At 41.8% G+C, this 12,468-nt stretch overlaps 1 protein-coding gene across 1 annotated transcript; it reads right to left on the bottom strand.

The window, feature by feature from the left end:
- Positions 1-2,521: 2,521 nt before the first annotated feature.
- Positions 2,522-12,296, bottom strand: RPP40 (ribonuclease P/MRP subunit p40). The gene is made up of 8 exons (XM_070403455.1): positions 12,132-12,296; positions 9,921-10,065; positions 7,955-8,023; positions 7,242-7,337; positions 6,043-6,168; positions 4,084-4,282; positions 3,837-3,971; positions 2,522-2,740 (listed from the first exon to the last, which is right to left on the bottom strand). Exons 1-8 carry the CDS (start codon positions 12,252-12,254, stop codon positions 2,542-2,544), a joined length of 1,092 nt encoding a protein of 363 aa, XP_070259556.1. The 5' UTR covers positions 12,255-12,296; the 3' UTR covers positions 2,522-2,541.
- Between the last annotated feature and the right edge of the window lie 172 nt (positions 12,297-12,468).

Raw genomic sequence — 12,468 nt, 5'->3', positions numbered from 1 at the left:
TTGTTTTTGTATCATGTTTTTGTTGTTTTCATATCATGTTTTTGTCGTTTTTATATCATGCCTCTGTTGTTGTTATATCCTTTTGTTACTGTTTATTAATAAATTTATATATTATTTTCATATACATTTTACTAATTTCCTTTCCTCTCTCATACTTCTATTATAGAGAAAGGGCAAATAGTAATATTAAAATATCTCTGCTAATTAATTCCCTTTTAAAAAATATATAGTTTATTGATTTTTTACAGAGAGGAAGGGAGAGGGATAGTTAGAAACATCGATGAGAAACATCGATCAGCTGCTTCCTGCACACTCCCCACTGGGGATGTGCCCGCAACCAAGGTACATGTCCTTGACCGGAATCGAACCTGGGACCCTTGAATCCGCAGGCCCATGTTCTATCTACTGAGCCAAACTGGTTAGGGCAATTAATTCCCTTTTAATGTGCATGAATTTCGTGTACCAGGCTACTAGTATATTATAAAAGTCCAAAATATATTATGATTACTTAAACAATGATCTCTTGAAAAGGTTTGGATAATAATAAATCATACATTTGCCCATATTGTTACTATTTCCAGTGATCTTCATCCTTTTGTGTAGATCTAGATTTTCATGTGATACCATTTTTCTTCTGTCTGAAGAACATCCTAACTTTCCTTATAATGCCTGGTCTTCTGGTGATAAAGTCTGCTTTGCAAATTTGAAACATCCTTATTCCCCATATCTATTCCTTTCTTTTCAGTGTTTAGTGTACTATTAAGTCAGTCCATTAAACTTTCTATTACATTTTTTCATTCCCAGATTCCATTTGATACTTTTCCCAATCTGCTTGGTTATTTTTCCTCATGCTCTTTGATCCCCCTTATTTCTTTAAATATACAACATACTTTATATTGTTTGGTAACCCTAGTATTTTAAGTCTTTGTAGGCCTGCTTCTGCCCATCACTTCTGTTTGTCTATTTTACCTGTTTGTGATTTTTGATCATGAACTTAAACCCTTGTAACTATCTGAGTTCCTCTGCCAGTCACCTGGAAGGCACTCAAACCTGACATCAATTTAAATTTCCAACCTGAGGTGCAGACCAAACACTGGGCCATGGAGATTAATCTTAAATTCGCTGACACCACAAGGCTGCTTCCAGATGATGGAAGAAAGCAGCATGCCCTAGCTGGTTGGCTCAGGTGGTTGGGTGTTATCCTGTGCACCAAAAGGTTGCGGGTTCTATTCCCAGTAGGGGGCGTGCAATAGGCACCAACTGATGTTTTGCTCTCACTCGATGTTTCTCTTCCTCTTTCCCTCTCTCTCTCTCTCTAAATACCAATGAAAATATTTTTTAAAGAAAAGAAAGCATTTATTGGACCACTTAAGAAAGACCGAATTGCAAAGGAAGGAACTTAATATTAGGAGCAGATTGTGCAGTTGGTGGGAACTCAATAGTTGAGAAACAAACAAATTTCTAGCCTGAGATATCTTTAGACTACCCAGGCTGTGTGAATAAACCAGCTAAGGGCCGCTTGGGGTTATGCATCTGCTCTCAGGGATGATCTTCCTTGCTATCTGGGGGAGGGAAGAAGGGGAGGCAGACAGGTTCATTCATGCTCATCCTCACTAAGCTATCCTTTTAGAGTGTCAGCTCTATGAGAGCTCCCATTACACTGCCACCTTGGGCAGGCCCTCAGCTTTGTCTGCTATTCTACTGCCGTTGCCCCCACCCCAGGCTGTGAAAAGCAAAGTTCCACTTAACATTTGGCAAATATCCTAAGTGTGAAAAGTGGCATCAATACCTGAATTATATCCTTGGGTTTCTATTTTCATTAGATATTTTTTATTTAGTCTCTGAGAATTATTTGCAGCTCGGTGATACACTTTAAATAATAGTTTTTGATATGTATTCCAGAAGTTTTAGTTGTTTTCAGCTGGTCTTTATCAGTCATACAGCTGGAAGAAAATAATTCTTTCAATATGTTAACAATATACAGTATTCAAATATCCATCCTAATCCAGAGGCAGGAGAGAGGGAACAAACACATCACTCGGAAGCAGCAGGCATGAGATCAGTCTGACTGATTCACAAGCAGTGTGACCTCCGTAGCTTATTTACACTCTGTGCCTATTTCCTGGTAGGACTGATGTGAGGACTAAATGAGGTAATGTATTAACAACCCTTGAAGCAGGGACTGGCTCTGGTATGAGGATATCTTTTTACTATTATGTGAAAAAGTTGCAATCATGTACCTGAGTAAGAGCACACATCTTACCCGATGACCCCATAACCCCTGGTCCCTGGCTCCCTCTCCCTTGTAGGAGCTCGTACCCCTGAGCTTATACTACAGGGAGAAATGAACTGAGCTAATCACTGGATGACTGACCCCCGCTGCAGTCACAGGATGGGCCCCACCCCCAGAGCGGGATGCTAACAGATGCTTATCTAAGATATGTCATCATCATATATGCTCGAGTGAGCACACAGACATTTTACCACTAAGAAATCTGAAAAAAATAAACATAGACAAACATGATTATAAATTTTGTATTTTCATGGTGGACAGTCATCATTTGCCCCAACAGCCATCTGAAGCCAATAGTCCTGATTATTAAAAATCACAAAGTTGTATAAATGTTCTCCTCCTTTTTGAAAACCATGTTCATTTTCTCTCCATGAAACAGGGCTGTCTGCGAAGCCTTGAACCGACAACGTAACCCACGGAGCTAACTTGGGTTCGTCAAAGTAGCGACTGAAAAAGAAAGATTAATTCTTAACAAACAGGAAGAATTAGGAATGTTCACTTTTTTTTTCTTATTCAGAGTAAGTGATACTTCTGATGTTCCAATGAAGCTTTGACCTTAATTTTTATTTATAAAAATCAGGAGATGCAAATTAAATTCTTGATGCTATATTGTGAATTCAATAAAGGTTAACCGATATACAATGCACAAAACAAACTTCAGCTTTTCCTACCTCCATTGTGGAAGATCATGTAAGATTCACAGGACAAAAAACCCCCAAAGTGAATAAGAATAGTTTCTCTCCCTATAATAGTGCTGCTTCCAGTCTCTGTTACCTGAAATTCTGCAAAATAATTTATTGGATTCCAAAATTGAAGCCTTCCTATTGAAGAAAATCTAAGTACTAAACTAACACAGGTGAAAAAGAATGCTGGGTTTAAAAAGGAAAACCATCAAGACTTCAACCTTGGACATTTTCAAAGTGAAGACTGACACATTATGCTTACTTTGTAGACTTTTCAATATGGGGGTTGAGTTTCCTGACATTAGGTACAATGTAGCGCTTATTTATATAATACCTCCCAAAATGAAAAAACTACCACTACTTAATACAGTCCTTGGCATATTACTGATGCCCAGTGATTCATACGATGTTAGGGCTGGAACTGATCTTAGATAGGATTTGGATTCAGAGATAGTCAACTCCTTTTTTGTACTCCCTTTGAAAATTAGATATTTTGCAGAACTCCATTATTTAAAACAGATTATGTCTTTCATAGGGTATTGGTATTTTCTTAATGACATTATAACTTCAACAAAGTGATCCAGGGCAGCAGAACTAGAAAAATGAGCAGTTTGTCTTCAAGAAGTATCCTGAAGCTCTGTTATTTGTCTTTCCATACGGACAAGTATGTGGCAATAGAATTTCCCATCACCAAGGATAATTACGTCATTTAAGATGATAACGTTGCTGCACTGTGAGCCCAAACAAGGAAAAAAAGGGAAATGTGTGACAGGACGATGAAATTTGGGACAGTAGCACTGCTCCTAAAATGTCACGTTGGCACAGACAAGCAAGATGAAAAAGGCAAAAAACGTTCATACCTCAGCTGTTCCAACAGGAGACATATCTTCTCTGGAAGTATGAAGCCGGTGATTGTACACAAACAAGCTTTGGCCACCACTGTGCTTGGCTGAGGACAGCAATAGGCTGATATGAAATTATTAGGCTCATTATTTCTGTCACAAAAAAGAAAGAAAACACATTTATGTCCACCATATGTTCACTTTCAAAATATTAAGACCCCGTTGAAGCCAGAGCCCTTGGAGGCGCAGGAGCCCTCTTACGCACAGTTTGGCATTACTGAAGACGGCGCCCAGCCAATCGAGGAGCTCGCCAGGGCTGCAGGCCGCCCCTGGCTTTCCCCGGAGCTCGCTGCTCTGCAGCACTGGGCACTGCAGCTCCGTCATCGTGCTCACTGTGACTTTTGGCTGATGCTCCTGAATTCCGTAACTGGAGAAGTATGACATCATCGCTGAGTCTCCCGCACCTTAAAACAAACCATGTAAGGCCTTTTCAATATTGTAAACAGGTCCCACGAATCCCTAAAACTACTCCTCCCACCTGAGAGTTACGGGAAGCAGGTAGGCTTAAGTAAAATGGAAGGAAGTTGTGCAAAGCTTTATTCAAATTAAAATAATTTAAGTTGCTTTCAGCTGCATGTGCCCAAGTTCTATAAACATTCATCTTCTTTCACACTTTTCCCAGAAAAACATATACTTTCAGATTCAACCCATACTAGTTTCATCATTTTCTGTAATAAGAAAATTTCAACTTAAATAAGACCCAAAGCATAACTTTTGTACAAATAAAATGAATGAATTCTACAGAAAAAGAAACATATTTGCACATACTCTATAAAAGAAAGAGGAACTGAATGATGATGGAAACGCATTCAAGGTTGTCTCTGAACCCAGTAATCCAGTGTATCTTCAAGGATTTTCCAACATCCTTGGAAGAAGAAATGGTGCCCCCCTCTGGAGCAAATGGCAGGCTTGTTTGCTATTCAGTCTAATGAAAATATTATCTCCTTCCCCCCTTCCAGGGCAAAGGTCAGCAGGCTTACTGCCCAGTATAAAGGATTTGAGTTCGTTAGATAAGCTCCAGTCTCCCTTCCTGCAACATGTATGGCCAGCACCACCAGGCCCCCTGTGTATCTCCCTGGAGGATCTGGAGTTTGGTGGATGGTACAAATGCTGATACTCTGAGCACTGATGTTACTGTGAGTCATTAAGTCATTTGTCTCTGACCCATGTCTCCTGCCAGCATCTATGAGACTGTGCAGGCTAACTTCGTAGCTTATAAGTAGGATAAAGTCGCAGACAGTTCCAGACAATCCCTTAAAATAATTGGGAATCTTAGGACACAGAGCCATCCAGAACCCAATGCATAGATGGTCCTCAATGAAGACTCGTGTGACTAAAATGTCAGTCCGTCTCTCTGCCCTCTTGTATCTCTACCATAAGGAGGAGGAGGAGCACTGAAGTGTTACAGACCCAGGACTCATGCAAAACAAACACCCAGCAGCCAGACACTTCCCACGAGGGGCAGAGAGACGGACATATTTCCAAAAGGGACCTATGTGCTTCCCTATTTTCCAAAAGAGAGCACTACACCATCGGAATTGGGATGCTCTGATTCATTATATTCGTGGGATGTGCCAAAAAATATACTTCTAAAAGGAGGAAGGCACAGCAATTGTAAGTAGATTAACATTTTGGTGACCATCAAATTTTGAATTAAATTTATTGTTCTAATCAATTAAAAACTGCAACAAATTTAATCCAACCTCTAATGGCATGCCTGACTATTACTGTGCAATGATGAAGGGCAGTTTGTGTATATAACTACAGTGGTATCAATTTAGAACATTACATCTGAAACATTAAGCTGTTTGAGATAAGCTGGAGAAAGGAAGGAGAGAAACAGGTAAAGGTAAGCTGCTCAGCAGTCACTCTCAAGATCTCTGGGTCTAAAAATAAACAAAGAAATAAAAATAAATAAAACAGACAAATCTCTGGGTCTACATATAAGCGAGGAGATGGAGGCAGCTGGCTCCACACATAGATTATCCTGAACTACAGTTTCTGTGGATGTGAGAGGGGCCAAGGCAGCTTCCTTAATAATGTTCACACGTACGTGTACATAATATCCCTGACCACAGTGATGAATCACCATTCTTCATCACTCCCCTTTAATTACAATTAAATTTCAAAATCACTGTATTATTTCACAGTTGATTCTTCATACCTGTATGATGCCAAGCCAAAAGAAAATCAAATTTCAGTGGCTTCTTTTCTTTGAAGGACCAAGATATTCTTTCATACTTCTTAGAATCCAGCTTAAAGGATAAGTCCATCAAATCAATGGAAATAACTTAAAAAATGGAAAGAGAAATAAATATTTCATTCATATGTAAATAGCATACACTGTGGAAAAAGTATTGTATTAAAAATCCAGAGTTTTAAGAAACTATATGGGTAATAAAAATTATGTTCTTCTTGCCCTCTCTTTGTTTTACCAAATCAAAACTCTACCTTTAATGGTCATTTCTAGCATTAAGAGATAATAACAGATTTTTTAAAAACGTTTTTATTGATTTCAGAGAGAGGAAAGGAGTGGGAGAGAGAATCATTGATTGGCTGCCTCCTGCATACCCCACACTGGGGATCAAGCCCACAATGGGAGCATGTGCCCTGACCAGGAGTGGAACTGTGATACTCAACCACTGAGCCAAACAGTTGGGCAACAGATGTTTTTAATTCATACTTTTCCTAGGTCAAAGCCAAGGGCAGAGTCAACTCTAACCTACTTGTGGATGTGGCAACTTTTGCTACTGAGGCTCAAGCTGGACACTGCCAGCAGAATGACAACTCTTCACTCATAAGTACATTTCTACCAGTAACCACAAAGACTTGGGCAAATCAAAGGAAATTCTTTTTTTGTACTTTTGAAATGTTTTTATTGATTTTAGAGAGAAAGGAAGAGGGCGAGAAGGAAACATCGATGAATGAGAATCACTGACCAGCTGCCTCTTACATGCCCCATCTGAGACCTGGGCATGTGCCCTGACTGGGAATTGAACCAGTGACCTCAACCAACTGAGCCACACGGGCTAGGGCTCAAAGGAAGTTCTTCATTAAGAACAATTTGTAGACTCTTACCTTGAGTGTATTATTTTAAATTTTTGTGCCAAAATGTAAATACTTAAAGGACCATTCTAATTCTATGATCTTTATAAGATGCAGCCTACAGCTGAAGAGAAGTAGCATTATCTTATCCTCCCTGTGGTCCCACTGAGAGCCTTTTGAGTCAGAAGCTTTAAAGACAAGAAAAATCCATACTTTTTCTGAACAAAGAGAATAGAGGTGATTCAAGCATTTAAATTTAAATTGCCACGAAAAGATTACTACCTTGCTAGAAACTGATGGAGCAAGCATAATACTTACTAAATTTCATTATTTTTCTACCAGAATAACGAGATGGACGACCTTGAAGTCCAGTTTCTTCATAAGTGTCTTTATCCAGTGATAAAATTAATTTCCCTACAAATCAAATAATTCCCATAAAAGTGATGTCAAAACATGACTTATGACTAAAAGAAAGCAAGGTAATATCAGAGCGATAAATTGCATACAAGGATTTTATTTATAATACAAGGATATTATTTATACATACAGACATCTTATTTATAATACAAGGATACTGTTTAAATGTTACATATACAAGGATATTATTTATAATAGTGAAACTAGAAATTTATCTAAATTTCTATTGAAGAAAGAATGAACAAGTCATTGTACACCTCTTTTTTGGAATGCCTTCAAGACATTAAAAATAGTGCGTTAGAACTATATGCACTGGTATGGAAAGATGTCTATGATATAGAGCTTGGGAAAAGGGCAAATTGAGAAATAAAATACTATAATGTAATTTATGTTAAAAAGAAGCACCATTATGTGTGTTTATAAATTCATAGGAAATGTCTAGAAGAATGAACACAACCTGTTAACAACAGTTCCTTCTAAGAAGGGGAGTGAGTTTGGAAGAAGGGGGAAGACACGGTGACTTTCACTTTCTGTACATCTGGATGATTTTACTTTTTTTACAGTTTGCATTTCCTTTTTAATTAACAAAGAAAAGAAAAGATGAGTGTTGTTACCATTTGGCAGCAGGGCAACAGTATTATCTTCATCAATATTTGTATTGTATGATAGTGCATAGCATGAACCTGTAAGAGAAAGCCCAGAGGAGAAATTAAGAAAAAAAAATCACAGCTGCAAAAAGTTAGCAGATTATTTTTTACATGATAATAAATCTTTGAAATTACTGCTCCAGCTCACGCAATACACCTAAAACCTGCCAGCGCTGACCTGGGGGACATGAAAGGCCAAGCACAGTTAGTTTAATCCCCTGCCCAAGACCTGTTTGTGCTAGCTGACTGCTATCGAGCAGAAGATGGACTGAGCGTGGGGCGTGAGTCTTTGGGGATGCTGGCAGAGAGGCATAAAGTGGACTATTAGGTAAGTGTACACACGCGCGAGGCAGGGTTCCAGGCTGAGATTCAAATGTGCCAGGAACTTGTATGAAGTTAAGAAAGCAACTCAATCTCTCCCAGCTCAATTTCCTCACCTGTAAAATGGGAATCATAGCCTATTTCATAGAGTTGTTGCAAGGATTTAAATTGGATAAGATGTGTAACAGTGCCTACTATTGCTATGTCCACACTATTAACAAAGTAGTATTAAGATTCAAAACAGATTAAAGGAATAATGTCGATGAAACCAAAGACAAGTTGTCCAGCTTCATAAGCAGCCCCAGCAACATCAGAAGGAGCAGAGTTCCAGGTAACTAAGATCCTTCACAGCTCCACTGAGAGGACACACAAGAGTCCTACAACAAGATAAGTAAGTGGCTTACTTCTAAGTGTAGTCACTTATGGAGCGAGGGCGGGATCCCTAAACACTTTCTGAAATACAATTTCAAACAAGTGGATCCTAGAAAAGAACAGGAATAAACCAATCAACCCAGCAGATATGAATGGGAATGAGGTGAGCAGAGGAAGGTGAGAGTCATAAAATCTAAACAGAAGACATCAAACCACAAGTACCCGGCTCTGAGAACAGCTGCTGTGGTTGCCTCAGGAAGCCAACCCTGTGAGACAGCTGTTGTGGGAACTACTGGGAGCAGTGTTCTTTGCAGCCACACACCCAGCAGCATAGTATCTGAAAACATGGATCAAAAGACTTTCCTCTTCATTAATTTCTGTTTTAAGACGAGGGATATCCTTTTGTTACAACAACCCCATGCAACACTTCTGGACAAGTGTCATCAAAAAACCAGCACCTCATGAAAGCATGAGAGAGAGAAAGTTGAGAGTATGGAGAGATGGGGAGAGTGATGCATGCACTGAATCCCAGACCATCTCCATAGGCTGTGCTGAAAACTGCCGGAAGCCGGTCCATCCTTGCTGCTTGACACAGTCACTGCAGGAAAGACACATCTGCACAGCATATGTTTCAAGGGACCTGGCGTATATAGCATACTGTTCTTAATATGTTTGCTCCCCTTAGCTCTATGTGTTTTAACCAAGGTCACCTCTCCGAGAAAGGTTGTTTCCCCAGGTAGGGATTTTTCCCTGAAGTTAGGGAGGGGATAAAACCCCTTAACTAAGTGCCAGGCCGGTAGTTAATCACTTTAACTACAAACAATCACGCTTAAGCTACATAATCTTTACTCCCTGGAATGGAGATAAGAAACACCCTAACCTTTGCAATAGAAATTGAGAGGATTAAAATCAACTGGTATAAATACAGATGTAACAAGACAATAAACACCAGAACTTCGCTGGAGATCCTAACCAGAACTTCACTGGAGATCCTGAACAGAACTTGGCTGGAGATCCTGGCTAGAGATCCTGGCTAGGCTGCTGATCAACTGAACGCTGTCTCCGTGTCCTTCATTCTTCACTGACTCCGTCCACACCTTTGGGGACCCCTGGACCTGCTGGGGTTGGACCCCAACAGAAAACACCATCTCCATAGGCCGTTCTGAAAACACCAGCCCTTGTATTGTGATATGATCTAACTGTCCTTCCTCGTCTTGCCTTGCTCATAGACACTACTTACCTTTCTTTACAAAGGTATTGATGAATTCTTGGGTAATTAACTCATGAAGAGGTAAATTCTTCACAAAGTAATAGGCTCCAGTTTCCATGACCAGGCTTTTCAGTTCTTTTGATAGTATCCCACACTCAGGAATCAGAAATGAAACCTATTGGAAAGTGTAAATATAAACAGGTCTCATTATTATGTAGATCAACACCCAAGTTTCTACATCATGAAGACTGTTATTTCTACAAAACTTAAAAAAATTTTTTTTATTGATTTCAGAGTGGAAAGGTGAGGTTAGAGAGATAGAAACATCAATGATGAGAGAATCATTGATAGGCTGCCTCCTGCATGCCCCGTACCAGGGATTGAACCCACAACCCAGGGTATGTGCCCTGACCAGGAATCGAAGTGTGACCTTCTGGTTCATAGGTCGATGCTCAACCACTGAGCCACACCGGCTGGGCCAAAACTCTTATAAATTAACTTGTCAATCTCAGGTGGAAAAAAATCTGACAATTCAAGTTTTTCATTTCTGTATTCGAAGATAGAGTTCTAGAAAGAGAATGAGCAAAAAAACTTTAATGCAGGGGTGGGGAACCTCTGCCCTGAGGGCCTATAAGGCCCGAGAAATCATTTGTTCTGGCCCTGCCAAGGCATTAAGGGTGAGTTAATTAAATGTTTGACCAAATACAGCAGGCTACTTTTTAGTTGATAATTTTGTATGGCCTGCAAATTATGTTAGAAATATCCAAATGACTCTTGGCAGAAAAAGGTTCCCCACCCTTGCTTTAGTAGCAAGGTCTTGTTAATATTGTATCTTTTATAAATAAGCAATATATTTTGTCCTGTTCCTTTTACCACTCTAACAAAATTTTAGGGAAATATAGGACAACTGAATATCTAGATTTGTTTGTCTAGTACCAGGCTTGAATCAAAGGAACTGTCCCTTAGGGCATAAGGAATGTGTCCCTTCAGAATCAATGATTCAGAGGGCACCTGGAAGCAGAAGTGTTCCCGGACCATTCTACAGAGCAGACCTGGTGGGTTAAGGCGAACACCCCTGACTGCTGGCAGTGGTGCGCTTCCCATCCAAAGCAGAGAGGCTAAACCTAAGGGTTGTACATGTTGCCCACGGGCTCCACACCTTGAAAACCGCTCTCCCAGGGCCTGACCGCCAGCCTGTTCCCAAGGACCAGGACCGTCCAGCCTGAGAGAAGACCAGGTCGGTCACTTACAGTGCTGAAGGCTTAAACCATCATCATAGGCTGGTTTTCTGGAGGCCTAGCCCCTTCAATAGGCTGGTAAAAGCGGCCTACTCAAACTTGACCGGGAATTTGGGTTGTTCTCCCTACTCAGCAAATCCTGGATAAACCCATGATTAACCTCATTGACGCCTCAACTTCCCACATCTGTGAAGAACGCACTCCATGAGGATGACATTCTTTTATTTTTTATTTTTGGTTAATACTCACTCGAGGATATTTTTTCCATTGATTTTTAGAGCGAATTGAAGGGAGAAGGGGAACGAGGAGGGAGAGAGAGAAGCAACGATGTGAGAGACACTTCGATAGGTTGCCAGGACGGGATCGTGCCCTTGAGCAGGAATCTAACCACTGAGCCCAGCGGCCAGGGTGGGGGTGACATTCAAGAAACAGCAGCCCATGTTACCAACCCCACACAACTTTTAAGGGCGCTTGCTAGCAGGGCCACCACAGGAATGTGTCCCCAAAGCGGCAGAAATACCACAGTTTGCCTGCAGGACACAGAGGACAGCAGGCAGGCAAAGCAGAAAGTTGCCACGCGCAGGATAGAAAAGCAAGTAGTTTCCTGGGGCTGGACTCCGCACGATGCTCTGTGGGGAAGGAATTAGGTGATGTGGAGGCGAGAGTCTGGCTTCCTTTTGGGGCAAAAGTAAGTTCCCTGCGGCTGCGCTTCGCAGCTGTCACGCCCTCCTATCTCCCTAGTCGCGGGCTGGGAGTCCCTCCCCGGAATGCAAGGCACCTGGGCCGCGGAAGGGATCAGCCAGTGGCGTTTGGACCAGGCCAAGAGCACATTGCCTCACGCCCGGTGCATCCTGGGAATTGTAGTCCTACAGACCCGCAAACCACTGGCTCAAAGCGGTTAAGAGACTATACTTCCCAGAGCACCCCGCGAGTGGACCCACCACACTAGAGCGCGGGATCTCCCAAGCCGCCCCGGCCCCTTGGCCCAGGCGGCCGGACTCACCCTGTAATTGTGATAGTGCGTCTCCACAAGATGCCTGTGGCGCGACTTGTCGTCACCGAAGTTGGATTTCTCGCAGACCAGCAAGTGCCGGGGTACCTGTCGCAGCCTGCGCAGGGTAGCCATGCTCTCCCTTACGCACGCCTTCCAGAAGTTGGCGTGCCCGCCCCACCTTTTCGCCCCGCCCATTCTCCTCGTCCGCCCCTTTACTCATCCCACCCCTTTCTCCTCGCCCCGCCCCTCCTCCTCGCCCCGCCCCCTCCTCCTCGCCCCGCCCCCTCCTCCTCGCCCCGCCCCCTCCTCCTCGTCCCGCCCCCTCCTCCTCGTCCCGCCCCCTCCT

Source organism: Myotis yumanensis, unplaced genomic scaffold (genome assembly GCF_028538775.1).
Source record: "Myotis yumanensis isolate MYYU_CA2020_CCGP unplaced genomic scaffold, mMyoYum1.0.hap1 SCAF_2, whole genome shotgun sequence".
In the NCBI taxonomy this organism is placed as follows: domain Eukaryota; kingdom Metazoa; phylum Chordata; class Mammalia; order Chiroptera; family Vespertilionidae; genus Myotis; species Myotis yumanensis.
This window is presented reverse-complemented; position numbering and strand designations above follow the sequence as displayed.

Excerpts from the sequence above, each read along its gene's own strand:
- RPP40 (XM_070403455.1), bottom strand. The coding sequence starts at position 12,254 with ATGGCTACCCTGCGCAGGCTGCGACAGGTACCCCGGCACTTGCTGGTC. Across the intron at positions 10,066-12,131 it reads CGCACTATCACAATTACAGG|GTTTCATTTCTGATTCCTGA; the intron begins GTGAGTCCGGCC and ends ACTTTCCAATAG. Across the intron at positions 6,169-7,241 it reads TAGAAAAATAATGAAATTTA|TTATTTCCATTGATTTGATG; the intron begins GTAAGTATTATG and ends CCATTTTTTAAG.